The 12,471-nt window shown below is 44.4% G+C and overlaps 1 protein-coding gene and 1 long non-coding RNA gene across 4 annotated transcripts in view; one reads left to right on the top strand and one right to left on the bottom strand.

Moving 5' to 3' along the window:
• LOC135258277 (uncharacterized) overlaps nt 1-12,471 on the bottom strand; it is a 107,785-nt gene that overhangs the window by 24,544 nt on the left and 70,770 nt on the right. The window lies entirely within an intron of this gene.
• Nucleotides 1-12,471, top strand: part of LOC135258275 (BMP/retinoic acid-inducible neural-specific protein 3-like) — a 113,605-nt gene that overhangs the window by 96,146 nt on the left and 4,988 nt on the right. For all 3 annotated transcript variants that reach the window (XM_064341659.1, XM_064341660.1, XM_064341658.1), the window contains exon 7: nt 8,950-9,172. In XM_064341659.1, coding sequence (XP_064197729.1) covers nt 8,950-9,172 — 223 coding nt within the window. The remainder of the gene's footprint in view (nt 1-8,949; nt 9,173-12,471) is intronic.

Raw genomic sequence — 12,471 nt, 5'->3', positions numbered from 1 at the left:
CAAATACATTTCAAAAATGCAGAGAAGTACCCTTTCCGGTCATGTGACTCCTCCGTTCTTCTCATGCTGTACGTGCAGAGCCGACTGCTGGCATAAACAGTCTACGCAGTCGCCCAAGATTCAGAAAGCAAATTGCAGTCGTGAAGAAAAATAATTAACACTCGCAGTTATTTTTAAATTGAGGGCGAAGATTTATAGAATGCAGGTCTCTGTTTAAAAGACAGAATTCTCTTTAAAAGACAGACACAGTAGAAAATGAAACCGGTTCACATAGCCACAAATGGCAGGGGGAGGGGAAAAAAAATCTTATGCTGAGTTTATCAGCAAGAAATAGAGTCCATAATGAACCTCTACAGAAAACATGGATGTTGTCTTTTTTTCCCGTGGCCTATGAATTCAGTCATCTGAAAGCACTTCCAAGCCCTGACTGCCATCATGTTTCCCCTCCAATTGAATGGCAGCATTATACAGCATGCACCTGGATCTAATAGCTTTCATTTCAAAATGCGATCGCTTCAGACTGAGTGCGGGAAGCAGAATTTATGATGGAGGGTCAAAGCAGGGAAGGTTGCATTAGTTAAGACGGAGCTATTTTATGAGCCATCGGAAACCTGGGAAGATAACCGCAATGGGGTTTTTTTTTTTTTTCTTCTTCATATTTTATTTACCAATTTTTTAAAGGCACTCTCCAGGGTGCAATTGGAGGAAATCAGAAGAGAACACCGGCTCCAGGATAACAAGACGAATGAAAGAAAATGTTTTTACCGCTTTTTACACCGCCCTAGACAGAAAGAAAGGGGGGGGGGGGGGAAGGGGGAGCGGCTTTTTCACGTACGAAGTCGAACGGGCAGACGGTACAGGACGAAGCAATTTAGCGAAGGAACAGCCCGTTCTGCCCAGGAGAAGCAGGGCATATCATTCTTCGGCGAGAGGAGATATTTCAGTAGCCATTAAATGTACCAGTTTGTACTCATGCAGAGATAGTTATGGGGTGCAGGCCACCTACGCAAGTGCCCCCGTGCTAAAACCTACAAGCTTTAACAGTGTGGTCCTGTAATTTCTTGTTGCCTGAGTTTATATTGTAGCTACCTGTGATTATATTACAATGCATGCATTTGTTTGCATGGCTTCAGCTCTTATTGATTTCGGTACCTTGTTTAAGGGTACAACATGCCCCACCCGGACATGATATTGTGCCCTGTGGGTAGACAACCATTTCATTACATTTCTGCTTTTAGCAGACACTTTCATCTTGTGCAACAGATCTTTGGGGTTTTTTTTTTTTTTTTTTTGTCATACTATCCATTTATATAGCTCGATATTTTACTGAAGCAGTTCAAGTTAAGTACCTTGCTCAAGGGTCCAGTGGCAGTGCTCCACCTGGTAATCGAACCAACAAACTTTGAGATGCAATCCCAGTTCCCTAACCACTATACTTTTGCTTCTAATTTTGAATGCCCCGTTTCTTCTGATTTTGAATTCCCCTTCTCTTCTGATTTTGAATGCCCCTTTTCTTCTGATTTTGAATTCCCCTTTTCTTCTGATTTTGAATGCCCCTTTTCTTCTGATTTTGAATGCCCCTTTTCTTCTGATTTTGAATGCTTAGCCGTAATCTCTAATCACTCCTCCATCACTTCCGGAGCGCGCAGACAAGAGTGCGCAATCCTTCCGAAAAACTTGTGACTTGAAGCCACCGTTGCTTTTCACACCACGGACCACGAGTCGAGCGTGCATGCGTGCAGACACGAAGAGGCCTCAGACAACAGCCTGAGAAAGAAGGATCGACCAATGGGGGGGGCTGAGGGTGAGAGGTGAGGCGCGGTCACGCATGAATCCCTCCCTCCACGGATCGCTTTTCCGCCATGTTCCCGCCCTGCTGCATCGTAATCCCCCCCCCCCCCCCCCCCCGCCAAGGAAAGGTGTAATGAAATATCTATGGAATGCAAATCATTTTGGAAACAAAATATACACTGGAGAGCAGCGAGCAATGATCTCTGATTCATAAGCGAATCAGCTGCGGAACGACAGACGAATCCCTTCAGACGAATGGCTAATTGGGTGAGATGAAGGTTAATCCCAATGCAGATTTTCTTGACAATGTAAATGCGTTAATTAGATTTTACTACACACGCAATTAAATTCCTCCAAAGCTCCCAGGCCTTGAATGATAATGCCTTGTCACTCTCAATCTGGAGGGTTGCTGGATGCAGCCAGGAGTTTGAGGGCTTGTTCTAGCAGGGCTTTTTGTTCACGGTGGATCTGTGTGGTCAAGTGGTTGGATTACGGTGTCCGAGTTCCTATTCTGGTGGTCAGGGAACACCTGGGCATGGCGACTGCTTCTTACTTCTGATTTAAACAGCAGGGGAAAGTGATATTTAATTCATAAATAATATGATTCGTTTTTTCTTTATGACAGTTGCGATGGTTTTAATTCCCATTTCCTTTACATCTTCTCCCAATTTGGAAAGCCTAATAGTATTTTTTAGGCCCATATGTCCAATCACCTCTGGTCAGTTAGGAAAAGCAGACAGTAGCGCAACCTTTATATGACCTGCACTGCTAGGCACTGCAATCCTGCAGCCGAGCTGCGCAGTCACTGCGCATCTTACGTTGGGCCCCACACCCCCTGGCCACCCCATGCATATTTTTGGACAGTCCCAGTCCAGTCAGTCACACACACACAAACACACACACACACACTCTCTCTCTCTCTCTCTCACACACACACACACACACAATCTCTCTCTCTCTTTCACAGGCACAAACACACACACACTCTCAATCTCTCTCTCTCTCACATACACACACTCTCTCTCTCTCACATACACACTCTCTCTCTCTCTCACAGACACACACACACACTCACACCCTCACTTGAGCACACACAGCAATTAAATTGCTAAAGTTATGTTTAGCAATTTAATTACAGGTATTTCTAACAAAATATTCAAATTTAACATCTGCTCGAAAAACAAATTAAGCATAGAAATATCAGCTGTTAACGCTTAATTAATAGTTTATTTGCCCAAGGCCTTATAACAAATAATTAACAGACTAACTTTAATTAGTATCTAATCAATTACCTTGAAAGCAATCAGGACTGCTGCTTACAGAAGTGCAAAAAAGAATCAAACCTGAATTTATAAATATCATCACTATCAAAGTTTTAGTCATATTAACGCACATCCCAACTCATTTCCATCAAAACCACCTTGAAGCAGATAACTGCCAAGTGATGCTAAATCCATATCTACCAGACCTGGGTCAAATACATATTTGTTTTGGATTCAAATATCTTTCTACGCTTTACTGATCTTGGCTGGTGTATTGGAACCAATTAAATACACTCAAAAAGTGCAAACCTAGCCTTCTGGTCATATTGGCTGGCTCAATTACACCAGGCAAGATCAATACAGCACAGAAAAGTATTTGAATCCAAAACAAATACGTATTTGACATCTACTCAGGCTCACCATGCACGACCAGCCGGATTGGGTCCAACAGCAGCAAATGCACACTGGTCTACCAGCCCAGATTTTGATAAAAATGGGCTAGTGGGGTCTGGAACCAAACCCATAACGTGACAGGGAGGCAGTGACCTGAAGGTTGCAGGTTCGATTCCCAGGTAGGACATTGCCGTTGCACCCATGAGCAAAGTGCTAGACCTGAAATGCTTCGGAAAATTTCCAGCTGTATAAATGAGGTTTATTATGTAAAAATGCTGGAAGTTATGTAAGATGCTATGGATACAGGTGTCTGCTAAATGCCTGTAACATAACATTGAGACACTTCACTTCAGAGGGTTATGAGATACTTCACTTTCATCCAGCTCATCAGGTGAGCAACTATACGTAATTCTAGAATCATCCAACTTTTTTTTTCTTCCCAACCTGGTCAATGACTCAACTCACTTGTAATTTAACTGTACATTGTGTTAATCTTTCATCTTAAATCATACAGGCCCAGGAAGATTCTGTTCAAGGTCAATTCTGGTCTATTAATAAAGTACAAAATAAAAGATGCACAGTGTTTGGCTCTGTGCTGTACTGGTGCTACAGGTACAGATTTTTTTAACAGGACCTGGGGACCAAGGCAAGAAATTACTATTAACGTTACAAGCTGCTTTCCAAGCACTTTGCTTCAGGACCGTGAGAGAAGATGACAAATTGCAGGTCAGCAGGTTCCGAACGGTCGTTGAACATGAAAGTCTGGGCACTGCCAGCCGAAACGCCAATAGCATCTTCAACGAAGAATGAAAAAAAACTATGTGTGTGATTTTTTTTTTTTTTTTTAAACCATGCAGGGTTTTAAATAGCTATGATGGTGGTCAGGAAAGTCAGTTATTCGCAGCGTCTGCAGTATATCTCAAAAATGACATTTACTTGCACGGTCATAAAATGTACATTTTTAGAGCAGTGTCGTTATAAATCACAGTGAAGTGGTATTATACTGATATTTGCATGAAATGAGTAATTGCGGTGGAGGTGCATGCGTGAAACTTCGTTTCCAGGTATAATTCATTTGCTCCTGTCACATCGTATGCCAAAATAGCTGGATGGTATTCAGCGTGAAAATTACATTTTTAAAAGGTCCCACGGAAGCTATTTTAGTTAATTATCATTCCGTCCCTGACCTGAAAATGGCACCGTAACTTACTTTGTCATATATGTTCATTTTTTGGTAGCCACCCAGGTATAATACCTTCCTGACTTTTACAAGATCCATGGGAAAGATGGCTTTTTCTGTGTGATTAAATATTTAATTCACTCTTTCCCGTGACATTATTTACTGCAATATCCTTGAAATATCCTTACTTGAAAATAAATTTTCCCACACAAGCACATTTTAAGAACTGTTACATTTTGTTCAGGTGCCGTACTCAAAGGACTGGACTGATAAAGCAGTATTATCCCCAGAATGGCATTTCACAAATGCTGTCCAACATGTACAGCATAGTGTGTTAAGAACTCATTGGAAACCGATTATGTAACATCATTAAAAAAAACGATTTTGACTTTTTTCGTGGGTGTGCAACACAGTGACCTGTTAAATCCAGTAAAGGAAGAAGGCGTGAAGTTCTGAGCCAGTCATTTACTGCATGTGATGTCCTCGTTGCCATACCTAACCGTTCTCCTCCGTAGCTGTGGAAAACAGTTTGGGCCAAAAAGAGCGATGTCATTTGTTAGGTGACATCACTCTTTAATTGGAGGGGACAGATGATTTGGCCAATAGGGCAGGGATCCAAGATTCACCACCAACAAACTGTGGCCTCAGTTTTTTAGTCATAAATGTACACGATTGGACAGAATGCCTGTACGGCTCATTGCCCCTGTGGGCCCACGTTTCACTTCCTTTAAACCAGCGGCTTTCTTTAGATTAGCAGTGTAACGTTGTCTTGGACAGGGAGGCATCATGGGTAATTGGAACAGAAAAAAAAAAAAACAGCACTGTATCCTGGTAATACTATGGTTAAGGTTAAGGTTTACTTTATTGTCTCCCAAGGGAGAAAATAGTCTTAGGATCAGAGAGATCCTACTGCATATAAGAAAAAAACAAGACATCTCACATTTCACATTCACAGTTCACATACATTACAATATGAACATTAAATACAAGCATACCCATATCACCATTTCACGTTATAGTCCGTCTGCCAATCTGTCTTCTGCACTGTAAAGCTATTAGCCTCACGTATGACTTCATTCTGTTTCTTATCCACCTTTTCATATTTATTCTACTCGTCATTTATTCTGAAATGTCACGCTTTTGCTAGCACGGGCTGATCGATCAGGCTGGGCGGTTGCCAGAGTACAGTGCAATGCCTCCCTCTGGACCCCAGAGCAAAACTGCCGGGAAAATATATAAGCGGGGAATTATGCACTTTAAAAACACTTGTGCGGCTAATTGATCTACTTATCTGCCGTTTGCTTATTGTGTAAATGTAGTTAGTCCAGCTGCTTAACCTTCCACAACCCGGGGTGCTCAGGTTTTCCCTGTCGCGTGTGTTTGTCCAGAAACTGATTGCAATGCACTTCACTTTGTAATACCTTAATAGGCGCTATGTAATGCATCTTAAACACTTTCACAAGGATACATAAAACCTGCTCGTACTATTTTTTTCACTTGTCTTGCCCTAAGATGTTTCATAATTAGCGTCATATTACGCCTAATTGTGTGCTTCATAACCTTATGTTCTTTGCCACTGTGTCATAATGTCCGTGTCTGCTTATGACAACGGTTATGACATTGACATAGGGCTGACATCATAGGCTGGCATCACATGATGAAGAATCACTTCAGATAAAGCGTCACCATTTACACTGTCGCTAAGATGTTGCGGCGCGTCTGAAACACCAAGACTATTGCCGCTCCTATTAAAGGTTGCACTTCAGCTTCTGAAGGTGTTATTTAATCACTGCGACGCGCGCGCCGCGTGTATTCATCGCCGAGCGCTCACGGTGTTTCTGGACCTGCTGCGAATGGAGCAGGAGAGCGCCGCAGAACGCCACCGCACCGAGACTGCATTCGGGACGCGAGGCACGGCCGGAAGGTGACTTGGAGGGCGAAGCAGCATTGTGTCGTGCTCTGAATGGAAAGCCGCGGGAATCGAGGCTTCCGATTGGACCGCGGCAGCCCGGGCCTTTGTGTGGCCCGACCCTCTCTCTCCTTTCACACAAAAGCCGAAGCGAACGGGCCTCGATGGCCATCGGCGGCTTCGCCGTCCCTCCCCCGCCGGAGGTAATTGGAAACACTAATTTGGTCAAAGGAACGAGGGCTGGCCGCGTCCATTATGGGAAATAACCCCCGTCTCTTTATCTGACACGTCGTGAAAAGGGGGGGGGGGGGGCGAATCCTTCATAAATTTGAACATGAAGTAATAAAACGGCAAGGGAAAAAAAAAGGCGGGAGGAGAGACGAGGGGGGGGGCGAACTCCCGGCGCGTGCGGCGAATTCTAACGGCCGGGACCTAGGGACCGCGTCTCGGAGGACAGGAGAGGCGTCGAACGACGCGGTTAATGGCGGGGCTGCGCCTCGTCGTGGGGGGGGGCCTCCAAGTCCCCGGCCGCGGACGGTGAAAACTCTCCGCTCTGATTGGCGGATATTTCCATCGAGCGGCTCTGACCTCACCGCCTGAAGACTGACTGGCGGGACGAGCAAGCCAGCGGTCGGAGGGCTCTTTGCCGACACTGACAAGTGTGTCCGCGCACTAGTTAACGCTGACCCCGCGCGCGCTAGTTAACGCTGACCCCGCGCGCTAGTTAACGCTGACCCCGCGCGCGCTAGTTAACGCTGACCCCGCGCGCGCTAGCTAACGCTGACTCTCTCTTCTCTGGGGACTTTGCTAGCGCGTGATGGCGCTGGTTTAGTTTCCACAGAGAATGGCGACTTGGTGTGCGCTGCACTTTTATTAGATACCTGGCTTGGATATGAATAAGGCTCTGGGCTGCCTGCCACCGTAACCGAGTCACAAAACAGATTTTATAAAATGGATGAAGGTTTGTATGTCCTGGCGTCCCGTCCAGATGAATCTCTCATATCTGTGCGATTATATATTCAGGAATCCAGGAATGTCAGGTCTTGCTAATTTGTGCGTCCAGTAGCACCATTTCACGTGTACCCCGTTCTTTATCTGTTCTAGTAAACAGTAAATAACACTCTTAATCTTTCAGTCGGTAACTTTGTCAGGAATTTTATCTCCACCTTGGCCTCCTTCTTGAAAAATGAATGTCATAAATAATTTCCCAAAAATGCTTCTGGGTCTGGTGACCATAAGAATGTGGTCATGTGACCATCTGAGATGACAATGGCAAGCTCAGGGGATTGGCTGCTGCGATCCTTCTCCAGATTCTTCCAAAGGGGATGGATGCACGGCAGGACAGTGTGTGTGTGTGCGTGCGTGTGCGCGTGTGTGCATGTGTGTGCGGGTGCACGTGCGTGTGTGTGTGTGTGTATGTGTGTGTTTGATGTATGTGTGTGTGTGTGTCTGTGTGTGTGAGTGTGTGTGTTTGTGTGGTTGAGGTGCATGTGCATGTGTGTGTGTGTGTGTGTGTGAGCAAGGGTAGGAAAGCATGGAGCAAGCTGAACATACTGGAAACCCAGAGTCTGTGTTATCCAGCTAATTTCTTGTTATCTCTGTGCGTCCAGGTTCACTGGCTGCTGCACTGGCTCAGTGAGCGGGCCCGGTGGAAATCCACTGACAATGCGCTCGAGCTAAGAGCAGCACAAGACAGTGCATGCTGTAGCCTCAGTCTGTCTCCCCATCCCTCTCCCATCCGTACTGCACTAGCACAGTGTCTCCATTATGTTCATTCAATGGCGTTTTAATGCCAGACTCCACACTGGTGGATATTTTTGCATAGGAAACCTATAGTACTTCAGGACTGAAGCAAGTGTTTTTTTTTTTGTTTTTTTTCTAAATTTGCACAAACAGTGTTGATTGATCTGTAGGCAAATTAAATGCACTACAATTGATTTTTGGGGAGCATGTACTGTATTCAGAACATCGAAATAAGCCTTAGTTCAGCCATTTGATGAGGGAAACGCTGGTCGGCATTCTTTTGAGGTTGTTTGTGTTGTTCTGAGGAATTTCAATCGCTGCCGTCATTTTTTTGTGGGCATTAGGTTTGTGATTACGCCGTCCGATGGATCATTCGGCTAAAGCGCTCGTTCTCAGTGCGGTAACGCACGCCGTCCAGAACTGACTCTTGGCTGTGCCAGCGGTCCCATCCCGTCGGGGGGGCGGGGGGGGGGGGGGAGAGGTGTTATTGATCGGGAAATGGTGTTTGAAATGTAATGCACCAGGAACTTTGGCAAATCGCTTTTTAATGAGGAACTCGGGCTCTACTGCAGCTCTGGTCTTCCTGCAGTGGATACAGTCTTTCATCCCAATGACAAAGACCACGGGACATTATTTATTTATCTTTTTTGGGGGGGTTTTTTTTCTTACAGAGGAATTCAAGGCCTTCCTGAAGAGGCTGCCCAGCGACCACTTTCTCAACTCGTCCACGGTGCTGAAGTTCTGGACCGCGGACTCCGCCCTCCAGCGTCGCTACGGGCAACTGGAGGCGGGGACCAAGCTGCTGCAGGGGAAGGCGCAGAAGATCGTGAGGAAGCTCTTCACCCTGAGCAAGCGCTGCCCCAAACAGCCCAAACTCAGCCTGCCGAGAGAAAGGTAGAGATAAAGCTCTCCACATCGCCCGGCTTCTGCCTCGTAGCCAGACATAGTCATGTGGTTGGGTCTGCATAGAACTACAGTAGGTAGAACTAACTAGACAGGCTTTCACAGTTGGGTGTGGTGGCTTGGCCAAGGTAAATGGGCATGGCAGGATACTATTTAGGTGGGCGTGGCCTAAAGTGGCCTACGCACCTGTGTGTGGCCGCCAATCGTCCCTCACGCAGGTCTGCCTCGGGCCTTTAAGAACTGGATTTCTCATCATTAAATCCAGGAGTTAGCTTGTTTATTCTCCACCACAGAAGATGGGTGAGTTCATGGGTTTTGTTAAAAGTTGTAAATAACATTTACATTTGCTCAATAGTGCTTATGTAAGATACAGGTTTTTTTTATGACACCTTTGTCGTGTAAACATCTTTCATGTATGAATGATTTGCGAAAAAATGTATTCATTTTCAGCTTGATAAATAAGGTCCACTGAGACAAAATCAGCTGGAATTTAGGGGCTTTGGTATTAATAAAATGTGGTGCTTGGTAATATGAGTAGATATATAATATGTTCATTGTGTTAACTCTTTTCAATACTAAAATGAGGTACAGCGCAGAGCAAAATAACATCAGCGCAAAAACGACTTTCAGGCAGTTTCTATTAATATTTTCTAGTCGCAACGCACAGTTTTGGAAAGTGTTATTGGAAAAATCCATGATGCGCTACACGGTACTGAAACTTCCACCTCTAGATTCGTCAGTGTGAACCCTTCATCAATTGATACATGAAGCTTGAACTGAGATCTGAGGATGAATCCAACAGTCGTCCTGTGGTCCTGCGGAGACACGTGATGATAAATCTATAAAGTCTAGTGATGCTTCCCTGCTGTAGCTGCAAATGACTACAATAAAAAAATCAAATAAAATAAAAAAATAAACCAGAACAATAGCCAGAGAAAGGAAGAAAACAAAAATGAGGGAGATTACTTTTCCCATCTAAATGTGTTTTTCCCTTTTATATATCATTATTTTTATAATGTACTGTATTTATAGCCTTTTATTTTTCAATATATTTCATAATTTCAGAATGCCGTTTTGTATAGTTCCAGTGTCATTGCGGTATTTTATGAACTTAGCATATTATTTTTGCACTTTCGCTCCTGGTACAGTATTTATGGAAGTATTACAGTACCTGTACAAGTAGCTGCAGTAAACATATTTTTGTACTTAGGTATTCATTCATTTTAGAATAGTCATAGCTGAGGATTTCCCTATAATTACCAAATATTGATAAAAATTGGCATAATTCACATCCCTATCGTTGTTAATTTTAAATTGGTAACTGTATCATTGAGTAATACATATTTGTATTTAAATCATTGCTTCTTGGCCTCAGAATTTCATGATTGAACTACTAAGGAGGGCTAACAGTAAACTATCCATCCATCCATCCATTATCTAACCCACTCATTCTGGATCATGGTTGTTGGCGGAAGGGGGGGGGGGCTATCCCAGCATGCATTGGGAATGTTATAACTATCAACAATAAGACATTTCACAAGATATCGCAAAGCAGTTACAGCTAGCAGTACAGCTAGTATAATTACAGTGTAATTTCAAAAAATATAAAAGCTTATGCAGAAATAGCGGATATTAATTAGCATAACGCATGCTCAAAAGAAAGAAACAAAGTCGGTCGTACCGCTCCCATTTTTAGTCGCACGTCCACACAGACAGCATTTTGATCCACAAGAATCCACTTAATGGACTTTGTGAAAAAATTGCGTGATGTCACATATCCCTCAATGTAGATCACGACACGAGCAGCACGCAGAAAAGGGCAAAAAAAAAAGAAAAAAAAATGTTAAAAAGGTTCAGGCTGCCGTCAGAAACACAGACAGATAAGGCTGTGTTGTTCAAAGCAGATGACGGTGATCCTCAGGTAGGCCTGTTGTTTCTGCAGTGAACACCGGCTCCAGGAGGACACAGGGACGGCTGCGGCTGCTTCGCCTGCCGCAGTTCAAAGTGCGCAGCCCGCCGGGGCTCCCTCTCACTCCCGGTTAACTTCAAAACATCGTTCGCCCGTTTTTCAAAGCCCTCGCCACAAAGGATGCGTTTGAAGGACGTCAGTTAACGAGACTTTAATGGCGGCGTTTTTTCTATTTTTTTTAACGGTTAAAATATACTTCCATTCGAAGCATTGTGCCTCTCTCAAACGATCGATAGGCGCTGCGTTATCATTTACGCCGCGCTCTCTTGAGTGACGCCAGAGCCTTTGAGTCAGCTGAGCTCATTAGTCATTCAAAAAAACAAAAAAACACTCCGGCTTTTGATCCGGAGAGAAAACATCTGAATTAAGTGGGCCGGGATCCATCCATTATGTGAAAAATGCAGCAGGCGTGAGATCTGAACAGAAAGGGGTGTTTCTCATCCCCCCCCCCCCGTCCCGTCCCGCTTGATTGAAATGGCCTTTGAGAACGCTGCTCCATTGGCATGTTGTAATCAAGAGCTCTGGGAGACTGACAGCTCAGTGTTGATGTGCATATGGAGAAAGCCCCCCCCACCCCCATCAAGGTCTCTGGTCCACTGAATCTCAGTATCCCCCGCCCACCCCCCCCCCCGCCGTCCACCGCCTCCTTTTACACCGATCGGCTCTCTTTACATCTTTCAATCGGAAGACGGATCGCTCTAACGATTCCCCTCGGTTCTACGCTGGCAAAGCCTCTTCCGCGGATTAGCCTGCCTGCAGATGGAGAGCTCTTCGGTTTCGGGCTCTGTTCGAGGGCCTGGCGAAAACCCTGTACAGCGGGAGCATTTAATACATCTGCAAGGGCCTTTCAAACCGTCCTGCAGACATTTCAGAAATGTACAGAAACGCATTTAATGATAATTATGATAACTAAGGGATCTCCCGCTTTGAAATCAATAAGAACAAAGAATTCATATAAAATCGTTTGGACGCAGCTCTCTAGCCATCCTCGAACAAACTATCTTTTAAGCAGATTCAAAAAATATTACCTTTTAAAATATGCCATTAATACAATTATAGCTACCATTTATAAGGAAGGCATTTTTTTGGAGATATGGGGAGACAAAATTTTGATTTTCTCAGACGTTTCTTTGGGTTTTTCTGTCAGATCTCTGCTGTAGTACTTTTGTGCCACCAGCATGAAGAACGGTTTGTGTTCTTTTCCCCGATATTAAATACACAAATAAAGAGTCTCCTGTCTCGCCTGTCCTTGTAGCAAGTGGAGGTACATTTACTAGAAGCATTCCACTCTGAATATTTAACAACCAAAGCAAAGCAGTGC

Source organism: Anguilla rostrata, chromosome 6, assembly GCF_018555375.3.
Source record: "Anguilla rostrata isolate EN2019 chromosome 6, ASM1855537v3, whole genome shotgun sequence".
Taxonomy (NCBI): Eukaryota; Metazoa; Chordata; class Actinopteri; order Anguilliformes; family Anguillidae; genus Anguilla; species Anguilla rostrata.
Note: the sequence above shows the minus strand (reverse complement) of the source record. Positions and strands in the feature narration are given on the sequence as shown.